This window comes from Phascolarctos cinereus, unplaced genomic scaffold (genome assembly GCF_003287225.1).
Source record: "Phascolarctos cinereus isolate Bilbo 61053 unplaced genomic scaffold, phaCin_HiC Scaffold_4;HRSCAF=312, whole genome shotgun sequence".
Taxonomy (NCBI): domain Eukaryota; kingdom Metazoa; phylum Chordata; class Mammalia; order Diprotodontia; family Phascolarctidae; genus Phascolarctos; species Phascolarctos cinereus.
The window spans coordinates 134,902,885-134,920,396 of record NW_027555847.1 but is presented as its reverse complement, the minus strand read 5'-3'; the positions used below and the strand labels follow the sequence as shown (position 1 = coordinate 134,920,396).

The 17,512-nt window shown below is 35.5% G+C and overlaps 1 protein-coding gene across 2 annotated transcripts in view; it reads right to left on the bottom strand.

The window, feature by feature from the left end:
* Positions 1 to 17,120, bottom strand: part of AXIN1 (axin 1) — a 157,645-nt gene extending 140,525 nt beyond the window's left edge. For both annotated transcript variants that reach the window (XM_021006742.2, XM_021006743.2), the window contains exon 1: positions 16,160 to 17,120. In XM_021006742.2, the coding sequence (XP_020862401.1) occupies positions 16,160 to 17,037 (878 nt within the window). In that variant the 5' untranslated portion in view covers positions 17,038 to 17,120. The remainder of the gene's footprint in view (positions 1 to 16,159) is intronic.
* Positions 17,121 to 17,512: the final 392 nt, after the last annotated feature.

Below are 17,512 nucleotides of genomic sequence, written 5' to 3'. Positions count from 1 at the left end.
AACAGAGTAACAGAGTAACTTCACACTTAATTTTATTTTTGTATCTCTGAACAACAATTTTTATCTAAGGTTTTCAAGACTCTATTACCTGTCAATCATTTTGAAAGACTAAGCAAGCCTCCCTCCTTCTATTAAGTAAAGTTCTTTGATCAAAGAGCAGCAGGTGTTTTTCGCTTTGTATCTGTGTCTCTCTTTAAGATGATTTAGTTCTACTATTAAACTTTCACCTTTATGTAGAGGATTCACAGCCCTCTAAACCCATTTCCTTACCTCCAACTATCTACATAAGGGAGCATATAGATGTTCCTTCAATAGAGGTCTGTCCAAACCCAAAACTATCACTCCCCCTGAACATTCTCCTTCTCTTAATTTCCCTATTTCTGTTCATGGAACCACTATCTTTCTAATCACTAGACTTCAAAACTAAATTTTTAAAAAATTCTTCCTTCATTTTTTATTCTTCCTTCTCTTTCACTTTCTGTATCTAATCAGTAACCAAGTCCTGTCAATTCTACCTCTGAAATCTCTTTCATATTAATTCTCTCCTTTTCTACTCCCACCATTCAAATAAATTTAGGATCATATTGCATTTTACCTTCTAATTGCTCTCTGTACCTCCAATGCATCCTTCACACTGAAACACAGCTAAGGACTCTTACTACACACAGCTTTGTTTATGTCACTTCTGAAAAACCTTCAATGGTTTTCCACTGCCTTCCAAGTAAAATTAAAATGCCTTAGCCCAACACTGAAGGTTTTCCATAGTCTGACTCTAATCTTTCCTAACCTTCCCAGCCTTAATTCATATTACTTTCCCTCATAAACTCTTAACTACTACCTTAATGACCCTACCCAACTATACTACTCACCCTTTTGCTTCTTTGCACTAGCTCCTTCCTTCCCTCATTCCTAGAATTCATAAGACCAATCTCCAATCCAATCTCTGCCTGCTGAAATCTAACACACATCTCTCAAGATCCAACCGCAATGAGACACTCTCTTACAGTTTTAAGTAACTTCTTTCCTCAGTTTTTTATATATTACCTTGCACTTCTTTTTTTTAAATTTTATTAATTTATTTTGATTTATTAATAATTACTCCCACATGCTTTTGAGTTTAAAATTTTTCACCCCCTTCCTCCCCCCCACCCTCCCCAAGAAGGCACACAATCTGATATAGGCTATACATTTACATTCCTATTAAACATATTTTCACATTAGTGGTGTTGTAAGTAAAAATTAAAACCAATAGGAGGAACCATCAGAAAACAGAAACAAACCCAACAGAAGAGAAAAAAAACCAGCAATTCAACTTTCACAGTGCTTTCTTTGGATGTGGATAGCATTTTCCATCCCGTGGCCTCTGGAGATATCTTAGATCCTTGTATTGCTGAAAAGGGTTAAGTTTATCAATATTAGTCATCACACAACATGGCTGTTATTGTGTACAACGTTCTCTTGGTTCTACTCATTTCACTCAGCATCAGACTATACAAACAAGTCTTTCCAGGTTTTTCTGAAGTCAGCCTGTTCATCATTTCTTATAGTACAACAGTATTCCATTACATTCATATACCACAACTTGCTCAGCCATTCCCCAATTGATGGGCATCCTCTCAATTTCCAATTCTTTGCCACCACAAAAAGAGCTGCTATGAATATTTTTGTGCATGTGGGTCCTTTTCCCATTTGTATGACCTCTTTGGGATATAGCCCTAGAAGTGCTATTGCTGGGTCAAAGGGTATGCACATTTTTATAGCCCTTTGGGCATAGTTCCAAATTGTTCTCCAAAATGGTTGAATCATTTCACAACTCCACCAACAATACATTAGTGTTCCAATTTTCCCACATCTTCTCCAATATTTATCATTTTCCTGTTTTGTCATGTTGGCCAATCTGATAGGTGTGATGTGGTACCTCAGAGTTGTTTTGATTTGCATTTCTTTAATCAATGATGATTTAGAGCATTTTTTCATATGATTATAGATGGCTTTAATTTCTTCATCTGAGAACTGTCTGTCATATCCTTTGACCATTTATCAATTGGGGAATGGCTTGTACTTTTTTTAAATTTGACTTAATTCTCTACATATTTTAGAAATCAGGCCCTTATCAGAGAGACTGGTTGTAAAAATTCTTTCCTAATTTTCTACCTTCCTTCTAATCTTAGTTGCATTGGCTTTGTTTGTGCAAAACCTTTTCAATTTAATGTAATCAAAATTATCCATTTTGCTTTTCGTAATGTTCTCTATCTCTTGCTTGGATATGAATTCTTTTGTTCTCCATAGATCTGATAGGTAAACTATTCCTTGCTCTCCCAGTTTGCTTATAGTATCAACCTTTATATCTAAATCAGGAACCCATTTTGACTGTATTTTGGTATACGGTGTGAGATTTTGGTCTATGCCTAGTTTCTGTCATACTCTTTTACTTTGCACTTCTTATTCCTCTTCTATGCACCTATCATATTCTGCTTTGTATTATAGTATGTGTTCATATTTTATCCCATTTGATAAATTCCTTGAAGCCAGGAATCATGTCTCATTCATCTTGATATGGAACATCTAGCATATAATATTCCAATCACAAATTGTGTTCACTTCCTCATCCAAATCCAAGTATCATGAAGAAGCATGACCACACATCGACAATGCTCTTCGATGCTATGCACTGTCACAGTATGATTCCTCACTTCTTTCTCTGCCACCCAGCAGGGCTTGTTATATTCTGTTTTATAGGATAAAGTAAGGATGATATCTATTAAAAAGAAAGATTCTCATCAATGATTCCCAGAATCCTACTGAATGTGACCATGTGCTTAGCACACATGCAAAGGACAACTAGGCAATAACTGCTGTTAACAGTAACTTAAACTTCTTAAAACTCAATTGTCATCAGAAATAGTCTGAATACTACTCTATATAGAATAGAGCTCTCCATTAATCTCCACTACCTACAGATAAACTTAGAGAGCCATAAGTCAATATGTTCATGTTAAGAAATTCCTTTTTCCCTTCATGAGATATAGAGCTAAGATTGACTTCAGTTATAATATCCATATAGTAGCTCCAAGAAATAGTTAAAGGTCTTCAATAGAAATTATCTAAAGAATCTTATGCCTACTAATTTAGAGGCAGTGTGATATAAAAGAAAGAATGCTAAACTAGGAGAAGCAAAAAGAAATCTGCATTCAAATCCTCCCTCTGACACTTATCAGCTATGTGACCTGGGGCAAGTTATTTAACTTCTATGTATATCAGGCAACTTCCTAGGACTTATCTACTGCATAGCACAGTGCCTGGCATATAGGAGGTGTTTAATAAATGCTTATTGATTGATTAGAGCATTTCCTAGAATTTAACTGAGGCATCAAACACTTTAAAGCCGAAGACTCAACAGTCTCATGCCTCCAGAAGACACTGGCCTTGACAAAAAGACCAACAACCAGCTCCCACTACTGCTCACGGCACTGAGTCCCACCCCTTTGCCATCTCTTCAAAGAGTTGGAGATTCCACATCATAGAAGGAGCAATGCACATTTTGGGGCTATCTTTAATGGAATCATCAGTAAGAGAGACATAACAGTGCCATTCTCCAGGTGTAAATCGAAAGAACCTACAGAGGCCTTGGTAAACTCTCAGGTGGTAAATGTTCCCACAGATGATTCCTACAGTGATACTTCCCTGTCTCTAGGCCTGAGCTTCCTAATCTGCAAAATGAAAGAGGAGATAGCTTAGATGGCCCCTAACATCCCTTCATCTCTAAATTTTCATATAAAGGAAACACGAATAGTCAATCAATTAGCATTTATCAAGTGCTTACAGTGTTTCAGGCACTATGCTAAGTGCTAGAGATAAAAAGAAAGGCAAAATCAGTCTCTGTTCTCCAGTAGCTCACATTCTAAACAAACATGAAAATATCCAGGTACATACAGCATACATACAGGGTAGATAGAAGGTAATCTCAGAGGAGAGGCCACTAGTAGCTGGAGAGACTGGGACACAAACTTACAAAATTACAGAAAGAAAACACAAGAGGACAATGAAATATATAGAGAGAAATACATATGTTTTAAAATGTATGCTTACACTTGCTCACACTTTTGGGGCCTTTGCTCACGTTGTGCCCTAAATCTAGAATTTGTTCCCTCCCCTTCCTTCCAACCTGAACCCTACTTTAATACTTTGATATAATCAAATCTGTGATCTCAATGATATATTTCTAATAAAGACACAGTATAGAACGCATCCACACCTCATACTATCTAATTCTTGTCCATGTCTTTTCATCAATCCTGCACAAAGTTACCACCCAATAAAAATGGCATAGTGTCTACATGCAGCAAGTCCTTAATAAATGTTTACTGACTTCTAATTCATAGAACTTGATAACGTTAACAAAATTATTTGGAAAAACAAAAGATCTAAAACATCAAGGGAAGTGATGAAAAGAAGCAGAGATGAAGGGAAAATATCATTTCCAGACCTCAAACTACATTATAAAGCACCAATCATCAAAATCATCTGGCATTTGTTAAAAAATAGTGATAGATCAATGGGAAGACTGGACAAGGGAGAATCAGAAACAAAAGAACTCATGGAAAGATCTATATGAACTTATGTACCACTAAGTAATCAGAGCCAAGCCTAATCCTCTCTGTGTGAACATATATATTTTTATATATCCCAAAAGCAGTGTGTGAACTGGACTCTATCTTCAAATCTAACTGAATCCATCACTCCAGTCCTTACCTGCAAGCTTTCATAAAGAAGAGACAGGCAGTGAAGGATGAGAGGAAAGCAGAAGAGGTTCCCATGTACATGACATGACCATAAAGCAGTGAAACTGGTTCCATAAACCACATATGAAAATCTGTATCATTACTTTACAGTCACAACTAGAATTCAAACAGATGACCAGATCAGCCCTGCCCAAGTAATTTCAAAATTATCACAGCAAAGCTCTCAAAAGCCTAAGTCCCACTAGCACATCTTAACGAGCAGATTGTTTATCTATTTGTAGAAAACTAGACACACTGTCAAATTTTTTAAACTGGGAAGGTGTATTTGATATTTAATAAGCATAACAATAGTAACAGCTGACATTAATATAGCACTTAAAGGTTTATAAGACATTTTACATAATCTCATTTGATCTTTGCAACAATCCATGGGGTAAGTTATTATCCCTGTTTTACAAAGGAAGAAATTGAGGCTTAGAGAAGCTATGTGACTTAAACCTGATCATACAACTAGTGTCAGAAGTAGATCTCAACTCCTATCTCTGAGTCTAATACACAGACTCTTTCCAGAATTTTACTATGATTAATGCCATTTTTTTCTTTAGGTTCACGTGTGCCATTTGTCCCTTCACCACCCACCATTCATTTTCCTTGCTTTTCAACTTAAGGTACACTATAATCACATAACATTTCCACAGCACAGAAAAAGATTAACTTTCTTTTTAAAGATGAACAAACTGTTCTTAAAAAGACTGAATAAGAAAATCCCAAGACTGTATAAGAGGAAAAAATGTCCTACATTTTAGCTGTGAGTTCAGTATTTCAACTAACTTGTAGTAGAAGAATATTAATTTATATAGTTGAGGCACACCCCAGTTACCATTGTCCCAACCAATGTTGATGTAAAAAAATTATAACAAAGCTCATCTTTACATCAGAAAACCCACTATAATTCTGACCAAATACCAGAGATGTAAATCAGATTATCAGTAACAAGTCAAGCTAGAACTTTGCCCTCAGTCATATTAATTCTATTGAGTCAACTTGTTATGCCATTTATAATATTTTTCTACAGAACTAACTGTTCTTTAACATCATTCTCATGCCTCATGCTTTTGTGAAAACAATTAACATTAGGTGGGATATACCTTCAAATGTATTCCTGAAAAGTTACGTATAAACTTGATTTTTGTAAATTAAATCATTTTAATGTACTAGTGGAGCTCACTGTTTACAAGAATATTACTGAATTTTTGTAAAGTTTAGTTTATAAATATGAATGATCACTACCAAAATTTTGTTTTATAAGGCCCCTTTCAAAACCCAACTCCTCCATGATACCTCTCATTAATACTCAGGGCAGCAGTTTCTTACTCTGAATTCATATAACACGAGTTTGTATTATGGAATCACTTTTTTTTTTGCTTTGGATCTTTTTTAAAAGAAAACAATTTTACAATCCAATTAGCTTTATTTTCATCAATATAGAGTAAGGATACTGCTTCTTTTTCCATTCCCTTGGTACATGCAGACCTAAGACTCTATCTGTGGTCACTATACCAATAATGATTCCTATTGTTGTCCTGGAAAATTAAATAACAAAACATGCTTCCAAACTCTACCAGGTCACTTGGAGAAGAAATGCAGTGGAAAAGCTTGGAGAATGTTTTAAAACCTCTTGAAAACTGGTTAAAATAAGAACAAACTTGACCCCAAAGAAGAGATGTTAAAACATTGTCCTCCCACTCCTTTGGGAGGAGAGGGGCAGATTACACAGGTATGGAACACTGCATATATTATCAGATGTTTTTTGGCTATGTTGCCCAATTCTGATTTTTCTCTTTATTTTCTTTTTTAAAAAATTTGCTGGGGAGAGGGATACAGAGAGAATTTTACGCAATGTAAAAACAAAAGGCATCCTTTTTTTTTTAAAGCAAGCTATAAGTACTAGAGATTACAGAGTTCTTATATAATCATGAGTTCTTATGTAATCTCTCTTATATAACCCTCTTCTGTTCCACTTTGTATATGGAAATGTTCTCTTTCGGCATCTGTAAAGTTTAGAATTTTTTAAAAATTAAAGGAAAAAATCATCTGAACTTCCTAACAACTCCACAAACCACAATTTTCCCCCAAAATCTGGCTTGTATAAAAATCTGATTAAAGCATAAGGATACCTTTAATAATACAACCAAAGTGACAACGATGACAACAGCAAAGATAAACAAAAGTCTTTTGCACAGTGAATAATATATTTTAATATATTTTGCATATTTTAATATATATTTAAACTTTTTTTCTTTTCAAATAAATATCATTTAAGGGGGTGAATCAATATTCAGCCTAGCATATCACTTTCATGTTAAATATACGGAAGACTAGAAACCTTGCCTTAAATGACTCACCAAAAGTCACAAAGCTATGCAGTGGTAACAGTGGTAGAGTAGGGACAAGAATGCTGGTTACTGGACTTTTTCTAGTCTATATTCCAATATGCCATTTGTGTAAACTCAATTTTCTCTTACACACTTAAACTCCATTTGTTGTATTCAGGTATGTTTTATCTCTTCTAATATCCTGTAAACTTCCGGAGATGTTATCTTATTTACATTCCCATCTCTTTCAATGCCTTTTTGAATGTACTTTTCACTCTGGTGGGGAGTGAGAATGGGGAGGGAGAGGTCCAGGGATTAGGACTGGTGATTTCATCAGCGCAGGGAATGGTCTGGAAATTCCCCCCTCCACTGGTACAAATCAATAATTTGCCTTTAACTTACATAGTTTAAGTTAAAGGGCACTGAGAAGTTAAATGATGAGTCCATGGCTCCACAGTCAGTATCTACCTGAGGTGAAACTTGATCTGCAGCTTTCCAGATGGCTTATCTGGAAGGCACTTAATTAGATGTTTGTTGAATAAAGTCAGTCAATAAGCATTTATCAAGCTCCTATAGACAAGCATTGTGCTAAAGCAGAAGCAACAAATAGTGAAAGAGACAATCTTGTTCAAAGCAAATTGAAAAGTTCTATATCTAAAGATAAGTGTTAAATGGCTAGGAGTGGTTACTAAACAATAATTGTACTTGTGTATATGATTTAACCAATGATATAACAGAAGCTCTAGCCTCAGGAGGCAAAACCTTACGGGAGAAGAGGCAATATGGAAGAGTGATAGAGAGAGCCCTAAGAAATAGGAAAACCAGGTTGAAGCCCTGCCTAGGACACATACTAGTTGTGTGACTCTGGACAAATTACTTAACTTCTCATTGCCAAGGTAACTGTCTTAAAAATAGAAGTCACACAACAGTAGCTGATTTGCATTAGTAGAGAAGGTTGGCTCACCAACTCAATGAAAATCAGTGTCAGATCTAAATAAATAAATGAAAACTTAAGGTAGGGGGTGGCAAAGAACAGTGCTTCATATAATAGACTACATTTGTGTATTGCTTAAATTTTCTCAAGTTTGAAAAAGTGACATTATACACTTGTGACAATTCTTCATATGGGCCAATGTTATTACTGTTCTTGGACTGTTTGATGTGTTAGCCTTAATTCCTCAAAGAGACTATAAGCTCCTCAAAGGCAGAGATCAGAGGCTCCACAAGATAAGGCACAATGCAAGACAGGAAGTATTTAATAAATGTGTATTGATTATTAGGTTTAATAAAGATCAGGGCAGAAACGTTTTGCTTCAGAATGATGTCCAGAAGATCACAAGCATCAGAATGCTTGCTTACAAAAAAAGGCCAAAAAAAGCACAGAAGAGTCACTTAGTGTGCAATGGAAAGAACTATGCTTGAAGCTTCTCCGTGACAGAAGCGGCATATTGCATAGGTCAGTTTTATCTGCTGTGCCACTCAGCAGATGCCACAAAGCCTTTAAAAAAAAGAAACTAGACTTGTTTGCGTGGTATACTGGAAAAAGTGCTGTACTGGGTCAAAGACACTCAATTTTGAATCCACACTCTGCTATTATACTATACTATATTGCTCTTGTGTAAGTCATATTACCTCCTTAGGTGAGGCAGCTGGTGGCTCTACATTTGCACAGAGTGCTGGGACAGGAGTCAGGAAGACCTGAGTTCAAATCCAACCTCAGACACTTGCTAGCTGTGGTCAAGTCATTTACCCTGTCTGTTTGTTTCCTCAACTGTAAAATGGGGATAACAGTACCTATTTTGCAGGTTTGTCATGAGGATCAAATAAATCAATCAATAAACTTTTATTAAGCACCTACTATGTGCCAGGCACTATATAAATGCTTATTCTCTTCTCTTTCTTTCCCCTTCCTTAGTTCAGTTCCCCCATCTATAAAATGACAGGGAAGGTTGGACTGGACCCCTAAGCTCATTTCCCAACAAGTGCTAATGTGGAAACAGTGTGTGCCAAGACTCCCCTTTAACTCAGCCTCTCTTGGGTTGGAGCAGCTGCATCACAGAGGCACTTTATTATATAAGATGTTGAGATAGGTCATATAGCTGAGATGAAAAACAATAGCTGTGTCTGACTAGTTGCCACAGGATTACAAAAAAGTTGACTGAGGCTGAAACCCCAGTAAGAAAAAAGCCATTTTTGAATAAAGATAGAAGAAATGGGGTACTCATGATCATCAATTCAGGTGTCAAATAGATCTCCACACCTGCACTACGATGGGCAATGACATCCCAATATGAACATGATAGGTTCAGATTTAGTAAATCATCCTTCCTCAAAGTAGAGCACATACGTTGTTTTCACTAAGTTAGTAGAAATTTTTTAAAATTCACATGGATTTTTTTTTTAACCCTAGAATTTCATTTACAACTGAGATTATTATTTCTTCCCAAATTTAGCAAATAGCTTTCACTGGGAGATAAGTTGGGTGACTTGAAATCTTACTGTTTGTCAGAAAAGTTCCCAAAATATATGAAAATTGGTGAAGCAGAAACGTATTTTTCTCCCATTCACCTAATGCAACAGTAATGGAAAAGATTTGTCTTAGACTTTTCCAAACAAATATTCATTTCTGGGTTGAGATCAAATATGAAAAATTTCCACCCAAAGGGAAAACATCTGAGAAAGTTATGAAGAAGTGAGAAAAGAAGTGTAGAATGGAAATAGGTTTTCAGCTTTCATAATAATCACTACTATAAACACTCTGGGCCAGGAAACACTACCTCATAATCAGTATTATCCAAGAACTTCTGGATGAGAACATACTTCATAGAATAGACCTGAGGCAAGTACAAATGTAAGTTAATGAGCAAGATGTCTGAAAACAAAGATTTAATTATCTTCTCTAGAATCCCACAGCCCTAACACTAAGGCTTTTACCTAATAACTTTGCCAATAACCAGGTTCTTGGCTAACCTATTCTGTTAGCACTCAGCATGGCATAGTGCAATGAGCACAGGAACCTGAGTTACAATTCTGCTACTTATTAGCTGTGGGCAAACTTGGGCAAGATAATGACCTCCCTGGGCCTCAGTTTCTTCATGAGGGGTTTAGGCTTAATGAATACTAGAGTTCTTTAGAACTTTATATGAATGAATAAGAAAAAACATGAAATTATTCATTATAATGTTTAAGAAATTTAAAACAAAATTTATCCAACAATCAGGGAATGGACAAACAGTAGTACAGGAATGTAATGAAATATAAACTGCCATATGCAATGACAACTATGAGTAACATATAAAGACTTGTATAAAGTTATGCAATGTGAAGAAAGCAAACCTAAATAATAAAAATTACTACAATGTAAGGACAAAACAAAAAAATCAACAAAACTCAAGCCAAATTAAAAAAAATTGGTAACCTTTTACCAAGTTTAAAGTACACACTTCCTTTCTGCTATTCTCTCAAATACAGAACTGGAAAGTGATAAATACTATCAATAACAATCATATTATTAGGTAGTTTAAACTTATTTGACTAAATACTTTTGAAGTTGTGAAGGTTTGAGTATTTCTTGGGATATGCTTGTAACAAAAGAAAACATATCAATAAAACAAGCAAACAAATAAATCATAAAATTAAATGTGTCATCTTTGCAATAAAAAGAATGAAGCTTTGGAAAATTCTATTGCATCAGATTACTGCTTACACTGCCAGACACTCACTATACCAATTGGTTTTACTTTTTCTTTGTTTCAAGGGAAGGCTCTGAGAGGAAGAGAAGTATAAGTAGGAATGACTTACATAAAAATAAAAGTCATCGGTAAATTACTTGAAAAAAATAAAAGAACCTAAGGTCACCTGCACACCAAGATAAAGAACTGGGGCAAAACTTTATTGGAGGCCATTTATTTGCACTATTAAACTGTAATGACAGCAACAAAAAGGAGACTTAACCTTCTACAACCTGTATGATAAGACTTGGGTGGATGCTCTGTCTTGCCTTGAAGTTCTTAATCGACAGGAAACATATTTTACTATATTCTACTCATGCTATAGACACAAAGGATAAGCTCTGTTTTCCAGCAACAGTTAAATTAGTCAAATAATAAATAATGATGTACTAAATACTGTGCTAGGATCTACAGGACAGTACTAAAATATAAGCCCTTATTCCTGTCTTCAAAGATTTAAAAACCTAGTTGAAGAGATAAGACTAACACAGCTGACCCAATCCATGGTAGACAATAAATACAGTGCTAAGATATGTAAAATAAACCATAAGTTTCATAGTTTAAAACTGACAGAAATTAAGTAATCCTTCAAGGTGGGCCTTCAAAGATGGGAAAGCTTCATCCACATTTCTCTTTTTTTGAAAAAAGAATGAAAATACATAACCTATTAAAAACAGCCATTTAATATATGTCAGTATCATTATGGAACTGGCTGAGTCTTTTGTAGTTTATTCTCCTTAATTTTTTTTAAAGCAAACAAAACATCTTTCTAGTGACAGTGAACTAATGCTTTTACTTTTCGTATTACTCCTTAATTCAATGACTATTATTTTTTTCTTTCATCTTTTTAAATTTTCTTCTGATAATAGTGTTTATTTTGAAAGCTTACCTATATCACAACTGTACAGGTCATGAAGCAATAAAGTTTATTTTTAACTAATCTGAACACTCCCCTTTACCATCATCTCATACCAAAAAATGCTTGACTCTCCAATAGATGTCCACTAGAAATGATAGGCATGATTCCCGAAACTCATTCACTTCTAATAAATGGATTTCATCTTCGAGACCACATAATAACGGGCAATATTTTACTAAGTTCATATGCTGCAAAATTCTTAGCATATTGAAGCAAACTATCTTAGAACTGAAAAGAATCTTAATAATCACACAACACAATTCAACTCTCTTTTTTTAGATGAACAAATTAAGGCACAGGGAAGCTAAGTGATTTAACTATGATATCACAGTGTGAAAGCTCAAAAGGGGAAAACAAATAAACAGAAAACTACAGTATATTTGAATTATAAGCCTAAGGTCAATGAGTAGACTTAGATCTTTGCAAGGAAAGACTATGTCTTATTTTTATCTATACATCTCCCAGTGCCTAGAAAGAATTTAAATATTGGAGAGAGGGAAGAAAGGAATACACGCAGCAAAAAAAAAAGGGGGGTGAATTGGTGGTATTCTGTCCAACACTGCTATACTTAGTAATGAGAGGGGCAGGTAGGTAGGTGGTGCAGTGGATAGAGCACCGGCCCTGAAGTCAGGAGGATCTGAATTCAAATTCGGCCTCAGACCAAACACTTGACACTTACTAGCTGTGTGACCCTGGGCAAGTCACTTAACCCCAAATACCTAAAAAAAAGTTAAAAAAAAAGATAATAATATAGTTAGTAATGAGGAGTCATCTCTTTTTAAAAGGAATACTTCAATAGATCTGTGATCTTCTGTAGGTGGATATTTCCTCCACCAATGTGGTTTACAACCTCTTGATGCTTTCTCATCCCATGCAGTTCTTATGACTTTCAGTGAATATTCCTTAGAGATGTACCTAAAGAAGCCTTCTTCTGGTTCTTTTATTATTTTGGGAAAACCAGCATCACTCAGGTTTGTCCATTTGTTATCGTTCATCGTCATATGAGGATGCTGCACCTCCTTATACCCAACATGTGTCTGTCTACCTATCCACTGTCCTCAGGGTCACCTGCAATTCTGATTTTGTTGAAAAAGTGATGTTCCATAATTCTCCAACAACTAGCATCACCAAGAGAATATACGTTAAAAAGATCAGCTTCTAAGACAGCAACTTTGGGTCATTAAAATCTTATTAATTAATTAAATCATTAAACCCCAACATTTCAAAATGCCCAAGCTGTATTTTAAAATATCCAAATACATAAGGTTACTCAGAAAAGTACCATTTTCAACCCATCGCAGTTTCTAAAGACATCATCATCACCATCATCATCATCATCATTACTGTCATCAGTAAAAAACTTAGTTTAATCGTTACTAATTTAAAATCTGTGAAGCGATACACAGAATTTCCCTCCTTTAGGTCAAATAAATGCCTCATGTACACCAATATATTCATTCACAGCAGCACTTTTAGTGGTGGCAAAAAAACTGAAAACAAAATAGATTCCCATCAATTGGGGAATAGCTGGGAAAAAATGCAGTACATTGAATGTAACAGAATATCATTGTGCCATATGAAACAACAAATATGAGCAATTCAGAATAAAATTAAAATATCTATTGATCTGTCACAAGGCAAAGAAAGCAGAACCAAGAAAATAATAATGATGACTATAGCAGTGCAAACGCAAACTACAGAAAGCATGAACTAGGACTAAATTCAATGGCCAATCTTGGTTCCAGTGAACAGATAAAAAAGAATTTACCCTCCTTTTGATTACATGGGTGCAGAATATTGCATATACTCTCAGAAAGTTGCTGTTTTGGGTGGTTTTACTCAACCATTTTTCTTTGATACAACTGAGGATTCTATGGAGGGATGAAGGGGGGAGAGTAAAACTAGAAAGAAAGAAATGAAAAAAATACATCAATAAAACTTTTTAAAATTAACCAAACACTGTTAAGGTTACATTCCTTCATATAAAATTGAACACTATAAGCTTAAACTTTCTTTGAAATATATATTTTTTGCAGGACATTTGCTCAAAGACTTCATTAAATCTATTCAATGAATGCTTATTAAACAAATTTAACATTTTAGATTCTCTGAAACCACAAAGATACAAAATTATTATCAAATTATGACCAATTAGTTCAGAAACTAATTTCTGGGTTATGTTACTTAGTTTATTACTAGACTACCTTAGGGTAGAGTTTGTATTTTAACACATCTTCACAAGCTTCAGGCCCTTCTTTTCCAAGACTTAGCACAAAAAGCACGCACAGAGTAGGTACTCAAATGTTTTCTGAATTTCAATTACTTTGCAGGCAAGGAGCAGCACTTAAGCGACTTGCCCAGGTCTCACAGCTAGTAAGCATCTGAGGCCAAATTTGAACTCAGGTCCTCCTGACTCCTGAGCATGTATTCTATCCACTGTTAATTACTTTCGAAACATTATTAGACTCTCTATAAGAAAGAACCTAAATTTTAGGCCAGTTTTGTCACTCCTTTCTCAAGGTAGTGACCTTTGACAAGTCACATCCTATCCCCAGGTTCTAGTTTCTTTAAAAGTAAAATGGAGATTCTGGACTTGATTATCTCTCAAATTCATTCCAATTCTAAGCTTCTTTGTTTCTAAGCAGAAAAAGTTATTACTAACTTGACAACAAAACTACCTGTCACAGCTAGTTTATACCTAACTTGAAGAGAGAAGCAAAATTAATTCATGACTAAGAATTTAAAGATGAAAGGGGCAGGTAGGTGGCACAGTGGATAAAGCACTGGCCCTGAAGTCTGGAGGACCCAAGTTTAAATGCGGCCTCAGACCAAACACTTGACACTTAGTAGCTGTGTGACCGTGGGTAAGTCACTTATCCCCAATTGCCTTTAAAAAAAAAAGAACTTAAAGATGTACCAAATATGATGGATCATGGATCACAAAACACAGTAAAACAACTAAAATCGAGGGAATGAACAAATGTTTCTCCTGAATTAAGTGCTACATGTTTAATCGCATTTTATCTGAAAGTTTTCTGATCAACTCTGCAAGTTTTCTAAAAATTTAAAGCATGACAAATTCAACCAGGCGGACTATTTTCCTAGATATTCTGGATTTAAAAGAGCTGCTGCATTTTGCTAAATAAACAGGCTTTTGCTATAAGAGAAGAACCAAAACTATACTTCAACTGATCTTACAAATATCTTTTGAATAAAAGTATGTTTAAACACTTAGATATAACTAATCCTATGTATATTAACAAATAGCCAATTTCCCTGTCAAACTACACTTCAGGACCTGATCAGGGTTTTTTATTAACTCCACAAGAAAGTCCAAGGACTTGGGAATTTGTTTTTCAAACTCTTGATTACACCAGCAGGGTTATCATATGAATTCCCAGCTTTCAAAGTTTCATAAACAACAACAGTCTTTCCTCATAATCTATAGGAAAATAAGTGGGAAAATGAAAGTACTCCAAAATATTCAGTAGACCATTTTCCATAAACAGAAACAAATTTTCACTCCAGAGATTAAGTAAAAGGACAAAATCAGAAATGAAATGCTTTTCCAAAGTTACACCAACCTGATGATCAGACATTCAGTTTTACCTACTGGCAGAAGCTGACCTGAGGAGATTTTTAGATCATGGTTTTAAAAATAAAAGATAGCTTAATCAAAAATTAAACATTGTTCATCTTAGACTGTCAACAGTGCTTAGCAATATTTAGACATCTTGATGGTAAAGAAATGAATTCTCTGCCTCCAAACCTTGCAACAGAAGCCATAGAAAACCTGCAAAATGCTCTTTGTGACAGAAAGTTCTCCAAAGAGCTGTTATGGTTTTTTTATTGAATGTACCATATCTATGTACCATCAACTCATCACACAGAAACCTCAGAACTATTCTTTTCCTAAGAAAGGGAATCTTAATGTACCAAGAAGTAAAGTAAGTAAATCCAGATTCCAAATCAACACCACAATTATCTTAAGTGTATACAACACGGGAATATCCATTCCCACTTGCCCTAAGTTAGAAAGGCTATTTTTACCACATAAACTTACCATCTTCTACACAAATGAGTACTGATTTACTAATGTCAGTGTCAATGTGTCACTAAAATGACTATCAACACGAAAATTCTTTGTCATCAGTAAGTCATAACTTTTTAACTCAACTCTTCATTACAAACAAGATATTTGACATTTCAACAAGATTTGAGGAAGAAGTGAAAACAACATTCAGTATCAGGATAAAAAAAATAAACATACCACAATTCAGTTTGAGCTGAAATTCACCAACAGCTCCCAATCAACTGAAAGAGGTTTTTCCTAAGTTGTTCCCCAGAATTCAGAAATCAGCACAAAACACGAAAATCACATTTGCAACTTACCTGAATTCTCTGCTTTCATTGTATCTCCTATTTGATGAGGCCCGCTGGGGTGCTGTTTCCATGAGTAACTTCTGAGTTAGCCTGCTAGAGGGAGCTGAATCTCTGCCATTATCCTCCTCTGTGTCTTGGTCACACTTCCATTCCTCATCCTCATTCAAAGTGGGCAAATATCCCGGTATACCTTTCCCTGTCCCTGACCCAGGGCTCTGATCACTAAAGATTTTAGGGCTTTCCAAACCCGTCCTCGTGTATTCCAAATAAATATCTGATTTAAGGAACAAGGGATAGGTGTTCTCCTCCATCATGGCCTGGACCTCAGTTTGGGCCTGGTCGAACATGGCAGGATCAATATGTTGCTTCATGATGCAATCTTTTATGAAGCTCTTTGTAGCTGGTTTAGTTTGACGAGATACGATTCCATTATTATCAAGAATATATTTTCTGTAAATAGCTTTTGCCAACTTAAGCCTCTTTTCTTCATTGGAGTCACAGGGCTCCAATTTCCTAAAGCCACTGCAGGCAAACCAGAAGTCTAGCAAATCTGCAGAGTCTTCTTGCTTCAAGAAAGTCCTAAATAGATTTATTCCATCTTGATCATCCAGCAAAGAATGCAATGATTCAGCCCATTTCAAATATGGGGGTGTAGGTGAGGCACTTCCTTCAGGCTCATACCCCAAATCCAGATCTGATCGCCTCGGGGTGGCCGTGGAAGTTTCACTTTTAATCCCATCGCCTTTCCCAAAATAAAAGCTGTGGCTGACTGGCCTGGGATCTGTGGAAACCAGTTCACCTTCCTCACCAGGAACTGGGGGCCTGGGAGCATCTTCAGTGAAGCTCCCCCCAAGGTCCAAGGGGAAACCCTGTTCTTGGACATTCATTTTGGGGCTCTGTGTTCGTCAAGGGATAATGATTGCAGCACCCTAATCTCAGTACACCAGTACTTATAGTTCCAAAGTGAATCAATCTGTCCTGTTGAAACCATTAAGAGGACAAGGATTAGGAAAAGTAGTCCTGTAGAAATTCAGCTATTTAGGTTTTTTACAAGACAAGACTACAGTACCCTGCCCTCCCACCACACAGACTGAAAATAAAGTATTTCTCAGGTTTTCGGCAAAATATTTATTTTTTAGTTTGTCCATTTTTGCTCCACTATTTGGAATCACGAACATACAATGCTTTCTTTAACTTAATACATGAACTAATTTGGTAACTTAATTATAAAATTATTCTCACAATTAAATTTTACATAAACACAGACATACATACACACGCCAGCCATGAAATTTGGTTTAAGGTAGAGTCATGCCCGATAGTCTTAAGATTGGAGGAACAATTTTATCAAAAGGAAGAAAC